The 19,956-nt window shown below is 46.6% G+C and overlaps 1 protein-coding gene across 2 annotated transcripts in view; it reads left to right on the forward strand.

The window, feature by feature from the left end:
* The window catches only part of kitlga (kit ligand a), a 114,784-nt gene that overhangs the window by 53,798 nt on the left and 41,030 nt on the right, over nucleotides 1–19,956 (forward strand). For both annotated transcript variants that reach the window (XM_052029831.1, XM_052029832.1), the window contains exon 5: nucleotides 4,522–4,681. In XM_052029831.1, coding sequence (XP_051885791.1) covers nucleotides 4,522–4,681 — 160 coding nt within the window. The remainder of the gene's footprint in view (nucleotides 1–4,521; nucleotides 4,682–19,956) is intronic.

Consider the following 19,956-nt stretch of genomic DNA (forward strand, 5'->3'; position numbering starts at 1 on the left):
AACATCCCAAGTCCTGTACCAAATTCCCTGACTGACGAAGGCCAGCCTACCAAAAGCCTTCTTCACCACCGTGTCTGCCTGCGACACCACTTTCAGGGAACCATGTGCTTGGACTCCTAGGTCACTCAGTTCTACAATACTCCCCAGGGCCCTACCATTCACTGTGAAAGGCCTCCTCTCATTTTTCTTCCTGAAATGCAACTCCTCACACATCCGAATTAAACTCCATTTCTCAGGCTCCCTGACATATCCACCGTGTACGTGGACTGCTGCCACAACTGCTTTACTGAGGAGACAATGTTCCCTGTTTACCACACACTTGGCTGCAGTCATGCTATTCCCTTCAGCACCAATATCCCAGATTAGTCACCCTGAACATTTGTGTTGTTCTCTATGGTGAAGGACAGGAATGACTTACTAACAAAACATCCTTTTGTGTAGGTGGGCAATGCTCAGCCTACAGCAGAGGCAGTTATGGTATTTATCAACACACTGAAAACCATGTTGGTGAGGCCGCACTTGGAATATTGTGTCTAGTTTTGGTCATCCTGCTAGAGGAAAGATGCTGTTAATCTGGAAAGAGATTACCAGGATTCGAGAGACTAAATTACAGAGAGGGGTTGAGCAGGATGGGACTTTATTCAACGGATCGTAGGAGAATGAGGGGTGATTTTCTAGAGCTGTATAAAATCATGAGGGGCATAGATAGGGTAGGTGTGCACAGTCTTTTTCTCAGGGTTGGGGAATCAAGAACTAGATGGAATACGTAAGGTGAGAGGGGATAGATTCAATAGGAACCTGAGGGGCAACTTTTTCACCAAGAGGGTGGTCCATACATGGCCACAGGAAGTGGTTGAGGCATGTACATTAACATCGTTTAGAAGACATTTGGACAAGTACATGGAAAGAAAAGGTTTAGAGGGACAAGGGTCAAATGCAGAGAAATGGGACTAACTTAGGAATCTTGGTCGGCATTGAGCAGTTGGGCTGAAGGGCCTGTTTCTGTGCTGTATGACTCTATGTATAATTGAATTATCTATTAACTGAACATAGAACGTAGAACAGTACAGCACAGGAACAGGCCCTTCGGCCCACAATGTCTGTGCTGAACATGATGCCAAATTAAACTAAATCACTTCTGCCTGCACATAAGTCTGTCTAAAAGCCTCTTAAACACCACTATCATATCTGCTTCCACCACTAGCCCTGGCAGCCCCTTCCAGGCACCCACCACTCTCTGTGTTAAAAACTTGCCTCGCACATCTCCTTTAAACTTCCCCCCTCACCTTAAATGCACGTCCTCTAGTACCTGAAATGTGTTAATAGTTAATGAATATTATTAGCCCATATATAGTTGCTGTTTAGATGTTCCTGTAAAGTTAAGGTTAAGGGTGGCAAAACAGGATGTGAGATTAGTTATATTTGAAACTTATTTGGAGAGATGATATGTGGGGGTTATCTGTGTCTGGAATGGGCATTGTCGATGTTAAGCTTTGTGTAGTCTGTAGTTAAGAGGTCATAACTAAACTTTGATGAAAAACACCATGATGCTGGGGTAACTCAGCAGGCCAGGCAGCATCCGTGGAGAAAATCAGGTGGTCATTGTTTCAGGTTCACATTGACTGCCTGCTTCTCTCCACAGATGCTGCCTGGCCTGCTGAGTTCCTCCAGCATCATCGTGTTTTTCATCTAGATTCCAGCATCTGCAGTCCTTTGTTTCTCCATAACTAAACTTTAAATGTCTTAATTTACTAAACATAAAAACTATGCAAAAATGTCTCTATAAATGATTGGTTTATCATATAATTTCATGAATATTAATGGTTTGAACGGGGTTGTTACATGTCAGGGGAAACAGTGTTAAGTCCCGTGTAACAGCATGTTGGGTAATAGAAATTTGTCCTTATAGAATTCACAAAAAGACTAACAAATAATCTGGGATACAGGATAAAAATTGACTCCTCCAAAATTTATGTGTAAAAAGTAACTAAGTAAACACAAAGTTTATTTCTATTCATTTCACATTTCTTGAAACACGCACTGATCACACAGCTTCGCGATTCCGAAAAATCACAATGTGGACCGTTTTCTACAAACGCCACCGCCCCATAATGGGGGGGTTGCCCGTGTATGCACGTACCTTTTTAAGAACTGTGTAGATCATGTGTTTTGACTTTTGATGCAATGTGCCACTGCTGTGAGCTGGGTGTTGACTGCCTTCAGTGAAGGCTGTTTTGTTGACAGCTCGTTCAGGTGAACAACACGGAGCCACGACAGTACTGACTGAGTGCGCGCAGTAGTCGGAGACATGCTGGGCTGCAAGAGGCGCTGATGCAGACCATTAATCAGAGGGTTAGGAACTGGTTCTCTGCAGTCAGCAGGGCTTGCACCAGGTTCAGGGGATGTCAACCTGGACGATTCATTGGCTGACCTTTTGCCATTCTACCCTGACCTCCAACATTTCTAAGCCCAATAAACAAAGGTGCACCCTGGAACTTTCTCTGGCCTATAAAACCTTAAGGCATAGGAGCAGAATTAGGCCATTTGGCCCATTGAGTCTGCTCCGCCATTGGATCATGGTTGGTTTATTTTTCCCTCTCAACCCCATTCTCCTGCCTTCTCCCCGTAACATTTGACGCCCTCACTAATCAAGAACCTATCAACTTCCGCTTTAGATATACCCAATGACTTGGCTTCCACAGCCACCCATGGCAATGAATTCCACAGATTCACCACCCTCTGGCGAAAGAGATTCCTCCTCATCTCTGTTCTAAAGGGACGTCCTTTTATTCTGAGGCTGTGCCCTCTGGTCCGAGACTCTCCCACTACTGGAAATGTGCTCACAGTCCCACAGACTGTGATCGGTGCTTGCACAGCCCTGGATGTTGTGAGCACCCTCATCCCTGGAAATTTTTGGCTTAGGTTTGGCATGCACACAGGCCTGGGTCTGGATACAGGTGCACGCACGCAGGCCTGGGTCTGGATACGGGTGCACGCACGCAGGCCTGGGACTGGATACGGGTGCACGCACGCAGGCCTGGGTCTGGATACGGGTGCACGCACACAGGCCTGGGACTGGATACGGGTGCACGCACACAGGCCTGGGTCTGGATACGGGTGCACGCACACAGGCCTGGGTCTGGATACGGGTGCACGCACACAGGCCTGGGTCTGGATACGGGTGCACGCATACAGGCCTGGGACTGGATACGGATGCACGCACACAGGCCTGGGTCTGGATACGGGTGCACGCACACAGGCCTGGGTCTGGATACGGGTGCACGCACACAGGCCTGGGACTGGATACGGGTGCATGCACACAGGCCCAGATCATGCAGGTTGGAGTCTGGGTTCACAAACTAGCCGGGATACAGTCATCAGAAAATATACCCTTAAAATCCATTTAGATGAGCCTGCCCATCTCCTCTCCTCCCCTCCTTTATCCCATGGTCCACTGTCCTCTCCTACTGGATTCCTTCTCCTTCAGCCCTTTGCCTCTTCTACCTATCACCTCTCAGCTTATTAAATCTCCCCCCCCCCCCACCCCACCCACCTACCTTCCCCCTCTCACCTGGATTCACCTGTCCCCTGCCTGCGTGTGCTCCTCCCCCTCCCCCCACCTTCTTATTCTGGCTTCTGCCCTCTTCCTTTCCAGTCCTGGTGAAGGGTCTCGGCCCGTAACGTCGACCATTTATTTCCCTCCACAGATGCTGCCTAACCTGCTGAGTTCCTCCAGCACTTTGTGTGTATTGCTCCAGATTCCAGCATCTGCAGAATTTTTGTGTCTCCAGGGGAACTTTTAGATGTTCCCCTCACTTCATGGTCCAAAGCTGTAATTCTGTAATTGATTTGACACAGTGCTAGGACACATCCCTGCAAATGATATCGATATAATAAAAGTTGTATTGGTATTGATATTGGTTTATTATTGTCACTTGTACAGAGGTACAGTGAAAAACTTGTCTTGCATACCGATCGTACAGGTCAATTCATTACACAGTGCAGTTACATTGAGTTAGTACAGAGTGCATTGAGGTAGTACAGGTAAAAACAGTAACAGTACAGAGTAAAGTGTCACAGCTACAGAGAAATTGCAGTGCAATAAGGTGCAAGGTCACAACAAGGTAGATCGTGAGGTCATAGTCCATCTAATTGTATAAAGGAACCATTCAGTAGTCTTATCAGTGGGGTAGAAGCCATCCTTAAGCCTGGTGGTACATACCCTCAGGCACCTGTACCTTCTACCCGATGGAAGAGGAGAGAAGAGAGAATGTCCTGGGTGGGTGGGGTCTTTGATTATGCTGGCTACTTCACCAAGACAACGAGAGGTAAAGACAGAGTCCAAGGAGGGGAGGCTGGTGTCCGTGATGCACTGGGCTGTGTCCACAACTCTCTACAGTTTCTTGCAGTCCTGGGCAGAGCAGTTGCCGTACCAAGCCGTGATACATCCAGATAGGATACATCCAGATAGTATCCAGACACACTTGGAGTCCAATTAATGTTCTTGTTGTTTTGGTGCAGGATTACGTGGATGAATCGGAATTCAATTGTGAAAAATCCAACTTGGAGCCCAAACAGTACTTTAATTACTTCAACGAAATCATTACCGCCTTCCAAACAGCAGAGGACAGCAGCCCATGTGACTCTGACGTTATCTGCAGGATGGAGAGGCCAGACCCAGGTAGACATTGAGGTGTTCCAGTGGCATTGCTGACGTTGTCTAAACCACAGTGTAAGATTCAGCGTAAGATGTTGGGAGTCCTGATTGGCCGCAGGGTGGCAAAAAAATTTACAGCACAGCAAGAGGCCATTTGGCCCATCATGTCCATGCTGGTCAATTTCATCCCCATTCCCAGTTCTGAGTCCACAGTACTGTAGTTTGCAGTTCATCATTCCCTCATTCCAAGTATGGGATGAATACCCTCCTTTCAGGCAGTGAGTTCCAGACTCCCTGGGTAGAACAAACTTCTACTTATTGAGCTCTGCAAAGGAAAATGGGTCATGGCATCATACAGCACAGAAACGGGCTCATTAAGTCCATCAAGCAGCAAATTACACTAATCCCATGTTATTCTCCACACGTTCCATCAACTCCACCTAAACTTCTACCACACACTAGGCATAAATCCCAATCTGCAGGTCTTTGGGCTGTGGGAGGAAACCAGAGCACCCGGAGGAAACCCATATGGTCATAAGAACCCACACAGAAGTACAGCATTGATAAGACAGGAGGTCAGAATTGAACCCAAATCTCTGGAGCTGTGAGACAGCAACACTACCACTGTAAGACATCTTCCTATCTACTCTACCCAGACCCTTAATATGCCACTAAATCTATCCCCTAGTTCCAAAGAAAATAGACCAAGCCTACTCCATGTCTCTTGCCGTAACTATAAATCTCCAACCCAGGCAGTATCCTTGCAATTCTCTGCTTCGGCTGAGTCCTTCCTGTAGTGGTGTGCTTACCAGAATAGGAAACAATGCTCAGTTGTTGCTGCCCTGGTACATTTAGTTGAAAACAATGATGATGCTGGAGGAACTCAGCAGGCCGTGGTGAAAAGCAGGGGGTCAACGTTTCAGGTCAGGACCCTCCCTCAAGACTGAAGATGGGAAAAGGGGAAGCCCAATATATAGGAGGGAAAAGCAGAGCAGTGATAGGTGGACAAAAGAGGGGGGGCAGGGTGGGTACAAGGTGGTGATAGGTAGATGCAGGTAAGAGATAGTGATGGGCAGGTGTGGAGGAGGAGGGGAGAGCAGATCCACCGGGGGGTGGGTCAAAGGTAAGGAGAGAAGGAAAAAAAAGATAGGCTAGGAAAGGGAAGAAGAGAAGCATGGTGGGGGGGGGGGGGGGGGAGTATGGGGAAGGGGGGTGGGGATTACCTAAAGTGGGAGAATTCAATGTTCATGCCGTTAGGCTGCAAGGTTCCAAGAAAGAAGATGAAGTGCTGTTCCTCCAGTTTGCGCTTGGAATTCTCCTGGCAGTGGAGGAGGCCGAGGACTGACATATCAGTGATAGTGTGGGGTGGGGGGTGGTGGTGGTGGTGGAGTTGAAGTGACTGGCAATGGGGAGATGCAGGTCGCGGTTATGGACAGAGCGCAGGTGTGTAAGCTGCTCCTCAGGAGGTGTAGTTTGACCTTGGAGGGAAGACTCACCAGACTGAAACTGGTGCTGAGAGCAAGATAGTTTTTTATTGGAATGTAGACAATCTTATTGAGAAGTTTAAGATAAAAGAGAGATACCTTTCACAGTCAAAGGACATCGCTTTTTTATCCCATTCACTCACTATTATAACGTGACAGCCAATTTGTCCACAGCAAGCCCCCACAAACTACAAGGTGACAACGACCTAATAATGAGTATTTTGTGGTAAAGTTGACTGAGGACAAAACAGTACAAGGGGAGATCTCCCCACCTACACCCCACTCACTTTCCTAACACAGTAATTCCCCAATTTACGGATGTTCGATTTGCAAGTTTTTGTTTTAATACCATTGACAATGGGGTATGAATCTTTGATTTACAAATCTACTTCCCTTAGAACGAATAACACTCCACTCTCCACAGAAAGGAATGCAGTACACCAAATGCCACATGTCAGAGTCTGAATCTGAATCAGGTTTATTATCACTGACATATGTCATGAAATTTCTTATTTTGTGGCAGCAGTACAGTGCAAGACATAAAGACATAAAAGTTACTATAAGTTACAAAAATAAAGAAATAGTGCAAAAGGGGAATAATGAGGTAGTGTTCATGGGTTCATGGACCATTCATAAATCTGATGGCGGAGGGGAAGAAGCTGTTCCTGAAACATTGAGTGTGGGTCTTCAGGCTCCTGTACCTCCTCCCCGATGATAGAACAAGAAGAGGGCATGTCCCGGATGGTGAGGGTCCTTAATGATGGATGCTGCCTTCTTGAGGCACCGCCTCTTGAAGATATCTTTATTAGTCACATGTACATAGAAATACACAGTGAAATGCATCTTTTGCGTAGAGTGTTCTGGGGCAGCCCACAAGTGTTGCCATGCTTCCGGTGCTAACATAGCATGCCCACAACTTCCTAACCCGCATGTCTTTTGGAATGTGGGAGGAAACTGGAGCACCCGGAGGAAACCCATGCAGACACGGGGAGAACGTACAAACTCATTACAGACAGCGGCCAGAATTGTACCCGGGTCGCTGGCGCTGTAATAGCATTACGCTAACCACTACACTACCATACCTGCCCGTATTCTCAAAACCCTCTCTGCCATTGAGCCCGTAATGGATTTGGATGAGTCTACAACCCTCTGCAGCCTCTTGCCATTCTGCACATTGGAGCCTCCATACCAGGCGGTGATGCAACCAGTCAGAATGCTCTCCACCGTACATTTGTAGAAATCTGCAAAAGTCTTTGGTTACGCACCAAATTTATGAAATTTTGCTTAATGAAATGTTTTCAAAGAACACATCCCTTTCATAAATCAGGGTGGCTTTGAGATCTTTTACATCCATCTGACAGGACCTGAGTTAACATCTCGTCTTAAAGGCAGCACCCTTGATGGTACTGCACTCCCTCAGTACTGCTCTAAGATTGTCAGCTAAAACATTGTGAGCCCTGTATTCAGAGTCTTCTGAGTCAGACTCAAGAATACTCTACAGACCCGTGGCTAAGACAGCTGATGAATTATATAGAGAGCTACCTCCCAGCAAAGGCAGACGTAGATGATGAAATTTACTGCCACCTCCAGTCCCCTATTCTCCCTGAAGAAAAGAGTGAAGAACCAGCACTAAGGTCATTGTCTACTGGACAGCAGGTCCCACCTGTGATGCCCACTTTGGAGGGCATGCACTGTCTAAAGCAGGCATCTAAAACTACAGGAGAGGTTTTTGGTTTGGTTTATTATTGTCACTTGTACTAAGGTACAGTGAAAAACTTGTCTTGCATACCATTCGTACAGATCAATTCATTACACAGTGTAAATACATTGAGGTAGTACAGAGTGCATTGAGGTAGTACAGAGTAAAGTGTCACAGATACAGGGAAGTGCATTGCAGGTAGACAATAAGGTGCAAGGTTATAACAAGGTAGATTATGAGGTCAAGAGTCCATCTAATGTATAAGGGAACCACTCAATTGTCTTATCGCAGTGGGATAGAAGCTGTCCTTGAGCCTGGTGGTACGTGCCCTCAGGCTCCTGTATCTTCTGCCTGATGGGAGAGGAGAGAAGAGAGAATGACCCGGGTGGGTGGGGTCTTTGATTATGTTGGCTGCTTCACCAAGGCAGCGAGAGTTATAGAGAGAGTCCATGGAGGGGAGGCTGGTTTCTGTGACAAGCTGGGCTGTGTCCACAACTCTCTGCGGTCCTGGGCAGAGCAGTTGCCATACCAAGCCATGATGCATCCAGATAGGATGCTTTCTATGGTGCATCGATGAACATTGGTGAGGGTCAAAGGGGACATGCCAAATTTCTTTAGCCTCCTGAGGAAGTAGAGGCACTGGTGAGCTTTGTTGGCTGTGGCGTCTACATGGTTGGACCAGGACAGGCTATTGGTGATGTTCACTCCAAGGAACTCGAAGCTCTCAACCCTCTCAACCTCAGCACCATTGATGTAGACAGGTGCATGTACACCGCCCCCTTTCCTGAAGTCAATGACCAGCTCTTTTGTTTTGCTGACATTGAGGGAAAGGTTGTTGTCAAGACACTATGTCACTAAGCTCTCTATCTCCTTCCTGTACTCTGACTCATCGTTATTTGAGATACAGCCCACTATGGTGGTATCATCTGCAAACTTGTAGATGGAGTTAGAGCAGAATCTGGCCATGCAGTCATGAGTGTATAGGGAGTAGAGTAGAGGGCTGAGGACGCAGCCTTGTGGGGTACCAGTGTTGAGAATAATCGTGCTGGAGATGTTGCTGCCTATTCTCACTGATTGCGGTCTGTTGGTCAGAAAGGCAAGGATCCAGTTACAGAGGGAGGTACCACTGACACTTTCACCTAACACTTCTCCAAATCCAGGGTTGCTAGGCAAATCGGCATCAAAGTTCACTCCCAAGCTGAGGTGGATTCATGGGAATACCTGGTCTGGAGTTCTCAAAATGGGAAAGGAGTATCCAGGAAGATACTGAGTGCCTCAAGCCTCTTCAGGAATGCATCGAGGCCAAGAGTAAATGGCAAAAGGAGCACAGAAGCCTGCAAACAACCCACCCTCCTGCCCCACCAATCAGCTGCTGTCCCGACTGACTGGGTCCGTTATTCCAGCACGTCTTGGCTGCAGAACTGGAGCAGCAGACCCTGTTCTTTGGCCTTGTCTATGACCCCAAGAGTCTGCTCAAGAAAATTGGCAAAGAAAGTGAATGGCATGCTTGCCTTTATTAATTGAGGCATTCAGTTCAAGTGTCAGGAAGTTACGCTGCAGCTTTATAAAACTCTGGTTAGGCTGCATCTGGAGTATTGCATTTAATTCTGGTCACCCCATTACAGGAAGAATGTGGAGGCTTTGGAGAGGGTGCAGAAGAGGTTTACTGGGATGCTGCCTGGATTAGAGGGCATGTGCTATAGGGAGAGGTTGAACAAACTTGGGTTATTTTCTCTGGAGCAGCAGAGGCTGAGGGGAGAGCTGATAGAAGTTTATAAATTTATGAGAGGCATAGATAGCGTAAACAGCTGGTATCTTGTTCCCAAGGTCAAGATGTCTAATACTAGAGGGCATGCATTTAAGGTGAGGGGGGGAAGGAGATGTGCAGGGCAGGTTTTTTTACACAGAGAGCGGTGGGTGTCTGGAATGTGCTGCCAGGGGTGGTGGTGGAGGCAGATACGATAGAGGCATTTAAGAGGGATATGGATCATGCGCAGACAGAAGGGAATAGGTGTCTTTAGCTTAATTAGTTCAGCACAACATCGTGGGCTGAAGAGCCTGTTCCTGTGTTGTACTGTTCCATGTTCTATGTTTAAGATTTCATCAGATGGGAGATGCAATGTCAAAGGGGTTGTAACTTAAAAACCAGATAAACGGTAGTGAAGATTTGGAAATATCTTAACTTTATAATTATCTCTAAAAGATACCATCTGGTCAAAACTACATAGATGTCTTGGAGGAGATTTCGAAACATTAAAAGACAATGCAGTGACACAGCCAGTAGTGCTGCTGCCTCACAGTTCCAGAGTCCTGGGTTAAATCCTGACCTCGGGCGCTGTCTGCGTGGAATTTGCACGTTCTCCCTGTGACAGCGTGGTTTTCCCCCGGGTGCTCCGGTTCCCTCCCACATCCCAAAGGCTGCGGGTCGGGAGGTTAACTGGCCATTGTAGGTTGCCCTAAGCGTGGAAGTAGGTGCTAGAATCTGGGAGTGGGAGAGTTGATAGGAATGTGGGGAGAGTAAAAAGCGGGATTAGTGTAGGATGGTCGTTGGTCAACATGGACTTGATGGGCCAAAGGGCCTGTTTCTGTGCTGTATGACTCTGTGAGGTACTTATTTCATATTTTGGTATTGGTTTATTGTTATTGGCTTATTATTGTCACTTGTACTGAGGTACAGTGAAAAACTTGTCTTGCATACCGTTCGTACAGGTCAATTTATTACACAGTGCAGTTACATTGGGTTAGTACAGAGTGCATTGATGTAAATTTGAAAGTGTAGAACGATTATAGTAAGGGTAATGAGTAGATCTGTAGAGAGCAGCCTGCAACGAGTCACCACACTCTGGCGCCATATTTCTTATATTTCCCTACATTCTAGAAGGAGGCTATTTGGTCCATTGAGTCTATGCCAGCTCTCAGCACATTCCCATCTGCCTCATTCTGCCACTTAATTCCCAATAAGCTGTTCTCTCTCACATGTCCATCACCTCCCTCCAGTTCCCTTGCTGCCCACCTGCATGAAGGGATAACTTGCATTGACTATTCAACCTCCTGGCCTGTCCTTGGGCTGTGGGAAGAGAGCGGAGCACCCAGGGAACACACACAAACTCCACACCGACAGCACCCGAGGCCAGTATCGAACCCAGCTCGCTGAAGCTGTGAGGCAGCACTAGTGCCCCACTTCCGTAACTACAAAGCACTTTGGGACATCCCAGGGTCTCCGGGTGCTGTATAGATGCAATTTTTTTCTTTTCCTAAATTGCTCTGGGATATCAAAGTCGAGTTTATTGTCACGTACATGTATGCGCAGGTGCAATGAAAAGCTTACTTGCAGCAGCATCACAGGTACATAGCATCAGATACACAACATTCACAAGAAAAACATAAATTATACAAGAAAGAACACAACTTGAGCAAATGACAAAGTCCATTGTAGTGCAAAGTCATCACAGTGTTGCTATACTGAGGTAGTGATTAGGGTTGTGCCGGTTGGTTCAAGAACTGAATAGTTAAAGGGAAGTAGCTGTTCTTGAACCTGGTGTTGTGGGACTTCAAGCTTCTGTACCTCCTGCCCGATGGTAGCTGTGAGAAGATGGCATGGCCCGGACGGTGGGGATCCTTGATGACGGATGTTGCCTTCTTGAGGCAGCACCTCCTGTAGATACTTTTGATAGTCGGGAGGGATGTGCCTGTGATGTATTGGGCTGAGTCCACTACTCTCTGCAGCTTCTTACGTTCCTGCGCATTTGAATTGATGTACCAGTTCTCCAAAAAGATCTCTAGGTGCTATATAAATGTATTTTTTTTCTTAAAATTGTTTGATTGGGCATAGTGGGGGAGTTAATCAAAAATATCAAAACTTGGTCAGTGGACTCAGGGTATTAAGGATTTTAGAACCAAAGGGTACAATTGGAGATATGATGTCGATCAGCCGTGATCTGTTTGAGTAGGAATGCAGATTAGTGGGCTTGACTGGTTTCCCATTCTTAATATATATTTTCAGATATGTCATTCTGCTGAGCTAGGTGCCCAGGCCTGAATCTGAAGTGTTGACGTGATCATTGGACAGTGATAGATATTAGGGAATCTCTCAGCATAAGTTAGACCAGGACCCTTGTGTTTTTGCAGAAGTCATCCCCAGCTCTTCACTACAAGCAAGTGTTTGGCCTTGACTATTTGCCTGAGAAGGATTTGGGGTGTGGCTTGGTCTGGGAGAATTGAAACTTTCCAATGGAAACTTGCCACGGACGATCCTTGCGAAAGGAATGTCCCGGCGGGGAGACTGTCTTCTGAGAAAAGACAAATAAACATAAAATTACACATCAGCATTCAAACTGGAATCCTAGGTCCCCTCTGCAGGGACTGTATGTAAGATCGTCCCATGACATCATTTACATATCCTCAGCATGTGCCAGAGACCTTGACAGCAAATGAATTGGCATAGTCACTGTTCTTTTGTAGATCAACACAACACCAATTCACAAAGAACAAAGCCCCACAAGTTTCCTGGTGATAAACAGTTAAGCTCCCCAGTTGTCGTTGAATGAAGCATGTTAGCGAAGGCATTGATTTTCTCTCTGAAAAGTAGCAGGGGAATCTTGTACGTGGGCTTTAACAGAGAGACAGAGCCTCCATTTAGCATCTCATTTGCTAGTGCAGACTGCTTCTATCTTAGGGTAGGTTACCAACCTACATAGAACGTAGAACGCACAGCCCATAACGTCTGCGCTGACCACGATGCTGAATTCTCTTCTACCTGTACATGATCCACATCCCTCCATTCCCTGCATATTCATGTCTAACAGCCTCTTAACCACCACTATCGTATCTGCCTCCCATCACTCCCCCCAGCAGCCCATTCCAGGCACCCACCACTCTCTGCGTAAGAAAAAGTTGCCCCACACATCTCCTTTGAACATTCCCCCTCTCACCTTAAATGCGTGTCCTGTAGTACTTGACATTTCTACCCAGATTCTGGCTGTCTCTCCAATCTCTGCCTCTCATAATCTTATAAACTTCTATCAGGTCTCCCCTCAGCTCTGATGCTCCAGGGAAAACAGCCCAACCTCTCCTTATAGCTCATACCTTCTAATCCAGGCAGCGTCCTGGTAAATCTCTTCTGCACCCTTTCCAAAGCCTCCACATCCTTCCTGTAATGGGGCGACCAGAACTGCACACAATACTCCAAGTGCGGCCTAACCAAAGTTTTATACAGCTGCAACATGACTTCCTGACTCTTATACTCAATGCCCCGAACAGTGAAGGTAAGCATGCCAGACACCTTCTTTACCACTCTACCTACTTGTGTGGCCACTTTCAGTGCGCTATGGACTTGAACCTTAATTTCCCTCTGTATATCAATACTGCTAAGAGTCCTGCCATGAACTGTGTACTTTCACCTTACATTTGACTTCCCAAAGTGTAAACCTAGCTCAGATTTTGTTTCTGTTGTGAGGGAGCAGCTGTCTCAGGAGATGAGAGTGACCCATTCAGTGACGGTGATGATAAGGTGTCATTCATTGATCAATGGTTAGCCGCTGCCAAGGAACATTGGTGAGAAAACCTTTAACTCCCATTACATTACCCTTCGGCTCATTTGATTCAATCAATTAATAGACAGTGGCTTTGGATATCATAGAGATTCATAGAGAGATACAACACAAAAGGAGGTAAGAAAGTCAAAGAGATAAGATACATCAAAACACACAGTGAAATGCATCTTTTGCATAGAGTGTTCAGGGCACAGCCCGCAAGTGTCGCCGCACTCCCAGCGCCAACGTAGCACGCCCACAACTTCCTAACCCATACGTCTTTGGAATGTGGGAGGAAACCAGAGCAACCGGAGGAAACCCACGCGGACACGAGGAGAACGTACAAACTCCTTACAGGCAGTGGCTGGAATTGAACCTGGGTCTCTGGCACTGTAATAGCATTACGCTAACCGCTACACTACCGTGCCTGCCCTCAACAGATGCTTCAGACCACTGAGTCCATGTGGACTGTCAAGTACCCATATTATACTGTTATGCTAATACCATACTATACTAATCCTATTTTCTTTTGCCCACATTCAAGTTCAAGTTTATTGTCATGGACATACGTACACATGGTAATAATGCCATTATAATTAGCTCTTTACAGCAGCAGCACAGTACATTACAAACATTCCTTACATACATTCCACATTCCCGTTAACTCCCCCCACATTTTACCACCCACCTACACTAGAGGCAACGTACGGCAGCCAATTAACCTACCAACCCGCAGAGTTTTGGGATGTGGGAGGAAACCGGAGCACCAGCGAGAAATCCATGCAGTCACAGGGAGAGCATGCAAACTCCACACAGGCAGCATCAGAGATTAGGTTTGAACCCGGTTCACTGGAGCTGTTGAGGAAGCAGAGCTACTAACCGCACGGTAGCGTAGCGGTTAGCGCAACGCTATTACAGTGCCAGTGATCGGGGTTCAATTCCCGTCACTGTCTGTAAGGAGTTTGTACGTTCTCCCGTGTCTGCGTGGGTTTCCTCTGAGTGCTCCGGTTTCCTCCCACATTACAAAGACGTACGGGTAGGTTAATTGGGTTTAAAATGGGCGGCGCGGACTTGTTGGGCCGGAAGGGCCTGTTACCACGCTGTAAATAAAACATAAAAAAATCTGTGCCACTGTGCTGCCGATATATTGGTCTGAAGCGCCAGGGAGGTGGAACAGTCTGTTGACTATGCTATTGAAGCTTCCAGTGGTTTTGTGATGGTAGCGTTTGTTAAAAGAGGTCCTCTCTGAGCGCACTAATTTGCCGAGGTTACAGCTCCGAAAACTTGCGCCTCCAATGTAGTAGAACTTGCCATTATCGAATAATTCAGCATGCTGGGGTGCTTCGGATCAAGTGTCCATTGGCTTGGTCTTTAGGGAAGGAGAGAGGCAAAGGGGAATTCCAGAGACTGGGACCAAGGTCAATGAAGGAATGTCTGCCAGTGGTGGGACGGTGAACTTCATGAAATGCAAGAGGCCAAAACTAGAGGAATTTTTGGATGCTTTTGGGGAGAGGTGATATGGCAACAGTCGGGATGGGGTAAAGGTGGGTGAGGTGAAAGAGAAAGCCCAGTTGAAAACAAATTAAGACATCGGCAGACCAGAATCCGAAGTTTGCTGTTGTGTTACCAGGTCTCAGTCCTTCATTCCTATGAGAAAATCATCTGTAAAAGAGCAAATGTTGCATGACTTCACCCCTAATGAAGATTACTTTAGGAAAGCAAATCTATTTTGGCCTCTCATAAGTAACTCTGGAAAAAAAGCTTGGATTAGAACAGTGGTGTTGAACTTTGTTGTTTCTCCTTGTCTAATCCAACTCTTGCTGGTTAAACAGTTATTCCAGATGTTCATCCAAGAGGGGATAATTGTCCACTAGTAAACAATTCTGCTGTGAGTATAATGCAGGATGGGCTAGCGATCTTTCCGTGAGAACACCCAGGTCATTGTTGGGAAGGCTGGAAGTTCATGTGGCTGCGTGTCTCCCCACCCACTCATGCTGCTGTGCTTTAACTGCTCTGACAACAACAGGAACTTCCAATGCCTGTTAAAACCAGCTGAGAGATAAATTGTGACAGTGAAAAGGAATGCATCAGAAAAATCATCTTGTACACCTCTATCAATTCACCTCTCATCCTCCTCCTCTCCAAAGAGAAAAGCCATAGCTCGCTCAACCTATCCTCATAAGACATGCTCTCCAATCCAGGCAGCATCCTGGTAAATCTCCTCTGCACCCTCTCTAAAGCTTCCACATCCTTCCTATAATGAGGCGACCAGAACTGAACACAATACTCCAAGTGTGGTCTGACCAGAGTTCTATAGAGCTGCAACATCACCTCGCGGCTCTTGAACTCAATACCCTGACTAGTGAAGGCCAACACACCATACGTCTTCTTAACAACCCTACCGACCTGCGCGGCACCTAACCTTCTCCTTCAGGTAAGAAATCCACCATCCTTACCCAGTCAGACCAGTGTGTTTGACTCTTAACTGCCTCTTGGGATGGCAGGTTAGTTGGTCAATGTAAACTGCCTCGAGTGTGTAGGTCAGTGGTAGAATCTGGAGGGAGTTGGTGGGGATGTGAGGAGAATAAATTACAGGGGAGCTTAGTGGGGAATGGGAATGCTCTGTGAGCTGGCAGACACCCAGTGGGCCAAATGGCTTCTTTCTATGTCATACAGAATTAAGGAAATTAGGGATGGTCAACAAATGCTGGCGTTGTCAGTGACGTCTACACCCAGTGTTTGAGTAAAGAAGACAACAGTTCCAAACCCCCCAGCTTGAGGAATCAGCCCCTCTCCACCCACTGGCTCTCTTTCTGTTTAGTCTTGCTGAACCCTTCACCTCTATCATCCATTCCAAGCCTCTAAAAACCCCAGTTTCTGCAGCCCACCTCATGATGTAAGCCCTCGTCCTGAAACTACTCAACATCCTCTGAGTTCTGGTGCCTAGAATTGGATGCAGACGTCCAAATGTGGCTGAACTAATAGAGTCATAGAGCACTACAGCACAGAAACAAGCCCTTCGGCCCATCAAATCCATGCCCACCTAATCTTCTGCCTAGTCCCATCTACCTGCACCTGGACCATATCCCTCCAAACCCCTCCCATCCATGTACCTATCCAAACCTCTCTTAAATGTTACAATTGAACCCACATCCACCACTTCCGCTGGCAGCTCATTCCACACTTGCACAACCCTCTGAGTGAAGAAGTTCCTCCTCAGATTCCCCTTAAATATTTCAGCTTTCACCCTAAACCTATGTCCTCTAGTTCTAGTCTCACCCAACCTTTGGGGAAAAAGCCTGCATGCATTCACCCTATCTATGGCCCTCATGATTTTGTATATCTCTATAAGATCTCCCCTCATTCTCCTGCACTCCAGGGAACAAAGCCCTAACCTATTCAACCTTTCCGTTTAACTCAGGTCCTCAAGTCCAGGCAACAATCTTGTAAATTTTCTCTGAACTCTTTCAAGCTTATTGATAGCTTTCCTGTAGGTAGGTGACCAGAACTGCACACAATACTCTAAATTCAGCCTCACCAATGTCTTGTACAACTTCAACATAACATCCCAACTCCTGTACTCAATGTCCTGATTTAATGTTTTATATAAATAAACTGTTTCCTAGGTTAATGGAATTGGAATACTCTCCTTGGAATAGTACCAGAAGTATCTGAAAGGCAGACAGGACCTTGTAAACTGGTAAATTGGTTTATTATTGTCACATGTACCGAGGTACAGTGAAAAACTTTGTTTTGTATGCCATCCATATAGATCATTTCATCACATCAGTACATCGAGGCAGTACAAGGAAAAAGCAATAACAGAATGCAGAATAAAATGTTTCAGGTACAGAGAAAGTGCAGGGCAGGTAGACAACAGGGTGAAAGGGCCATGACGAGGTAGATTGTGAGGTCAGAAGTCCATCCAATGGACAGCATCCAGTTAGGACCACAGTGTAGTGGCCATCTAGGTTTTGTACATGCCTCTGGAATCTGACAACACCTTCCTGATTCAGAGGGAAGCGAAGCATTCAGTGTGCATCAGCTTGCGAATGGCTGATTGATCTTCAAGGTGCACAGGGAGTCGTCGGTTGCTGCTCGTGGAATTAATAAACTGCAGAGATTTTTACACAGTGGGGATGCTGAAGATACCTGACCGCATTACCAGTGCAGAAGAGGCCAATGCATGCAACAGCTGCCTTGCAGCTTTCCTGGAATCCAACCTCAGTGGGACGGGTCAGTGTTGGATGCCTGGAGCAGTCACTCCATGCAAAGATCTGCCTGTTGAGGGGGAATCACTGCTTCAATGGGTGGGCCCATTCGAAAATAGGTGTCCCAGTACCTTGTATGTTATGGAGAATGAGGTGATGAGTCATGGCTGGTGACTCATCGAGAGGTTTCCCTGACTTGGCAGTGCCACTGAATTGGATTGACACCAGATGTCTGAAATGGTGCCAGTGCTATGGATGTCGGTGAACAACTATACAAGCCACTTCCTTCCCTGCGGTCTAATGTTCTTCAGGAATTCCCACTGGGTCCTTCTGCATTCTCTGAGGTGGTTGCATTTGGGACATTATCCAGCTCGTCCTGAGGGCAAAGACGTGAACATTCAGTCTGCTTTGGGGTAATTTTGAGAAACTGCATGGGGCATTTTAATGTCCATTTATCTTTCTTGCTTTAAGTTGACAATGGAAGTGTTCACTCTGTACTGCTAGTGTGGTTATTGGTTGGCGGTTTCAGATAGCCAAGGGAGTTTCCACACCTTTCACCTCGAGTATATGCTCAACATTCCCTGTGGTTTTCCTACGCTCCCCCAATCTTTTGAAACATGCTCAATCAAGGGAATGGAGGAGAGTCATTACCTCAACGGGGTTTTTGCAGGGGGTCATCACTTTCTGGGGTCCTGCAAGGGTCAGTTGTTCTTCTTACATCCCGGAGTCAAGATTTGGTGGCCATCAGATTGGGAGGTAGTTCTCTGGCTGGCGATGGGGTTTCTGTGTCTCCACAGTGCTTTTATCTTTGAGTCTGTGGATAGTAGTTGAAGGCCAAAGTGAGTTGGTGAAGTTGGGAGTGAGGAAAGATGGACCAGGCTCATCAAGAGCACATCATTGGTCAGCTTTTGTCGTCAAGGGTTATGAAACAAAGATCAGGTGACGGAGTGGAAGGTGCCAGGCAACCTTGCATTGTGTGCAAGCTTGAGGTGATGCATGAAGACTGATCCCATAGTGTTGTGGTGGGTGTGATGTGGGTGACAAAGTCTGCAATGTGGTCATTTGGGTGTGCTGATGGTTGTAAGGCAATGCTAGGTGACAAATCACTCGGTGAGCTTATAGACGATCAACTTTCCAGATTTGCTGTGAGACAGTGGGAATATTTGATTTTAAGTCCTGCTTCTTTGGTGAGACTTTCCTCAATGAAGGTCATAGATACAGCGCGGAAACAGGCCCTTCGGCCCACCAAGTCTGTGCCAACCGCCAAGCACCCATTTACATTAATCCCACAATAATTCCATGTTTTTCAATTCTCCCCACATTCCCCGTCAACTCACTTGTGGGGTAGTTCATGGGAATATGGAGAGAGGGAAATGGAACTAGGGTCAGGGTTAAAGCAACTCAAGGATGCTTGACGGAGACACCAGAGACTGCAGTTGCTGGAATCTGCAGCAACACACAATCTGTCAGAACTCAACGGGTCGAGCAGCATCTGTGGGAGAAAACAATGCAGGTTTTGACCCAAAACATCGACAGTTCCTTCCACCACCCCCCCCCCCCCCCCACACACACACAGATGCTGCTCAACCCACTTAGGTTCTCCAGCAGATAGTTTGATGCTTAAGGGAGTCTTTGTGGTTGAAGTGGCTCACTGATGGGGTGACATATCCTGTCCATCCTATCTGTGACCTCAGCAGCAGAAGCCTGTCAATGTGGGAGCGTCGGTATCTGGGATCCTATCTTCCCAACTTACTTTTGTTGTTTTTCATCAGATAGCCCATGTGAAAATGGTTCCACTTTGCAGTCTGCCACCTCAGGCATCAGTCACGGTTCACTCCTCAGGGTTGGTGCCGTAAGGTCAGTTTGTTTACAAATGCCTCTGCTCCCCAAGAGCAGGCTGCCAAAGCCCACACACTTGAACTTTGTTATCGCTGTGATTCCCCTGTAATGGTGCACGGCCAGGGGAAGTAACCTTGTCTGCTGTGTCGGGAATGGAATGCTCTGTATGAGACTCTCCTGGTGCTGACCTGCATCAGGAAACTCAACAAGCACAAAGACTGACAGGCCAACTTCACTGAAGTGATAGCTCATCACAAGTTAACTATAAATGTTTGACTGGCTCAGTCAGTTTTTGCCTCAGTGTTCACCTTCCCCTGTTGATAGTGGTGTCAAAGGGTGCAGTGTAGACCAATGAAGGATTCAGTGTTCATCCACATATATCACTGCATAATATTACTACATCAAATTACGTTACTATATTTTAATGGCATGGGAGCCGTGTAGTTGGCCACCTTTGTGAAAGTCACATAAAGATCAAGATTTTCAATTTCAAGGTTCACAGAGTTGTACAGTTGGGTTTCCCAATGTTTTATTG

This window comes from Pristis pectinata, chromosome 15, assembly GCF_009764475.1.
Source record: "Pristis pectinata isolate sPriPec2 chromosome 15, sPriPec2.1.pri, whole genome shotgun sequence".
In the NCBI taxonomy this organism is placed as follows: Eukaryota; Metazoa; Chordata; class Chondrichthyes; order Rhinopristiformes; family Pristidae; genus Pristis; species Pristis pectinata.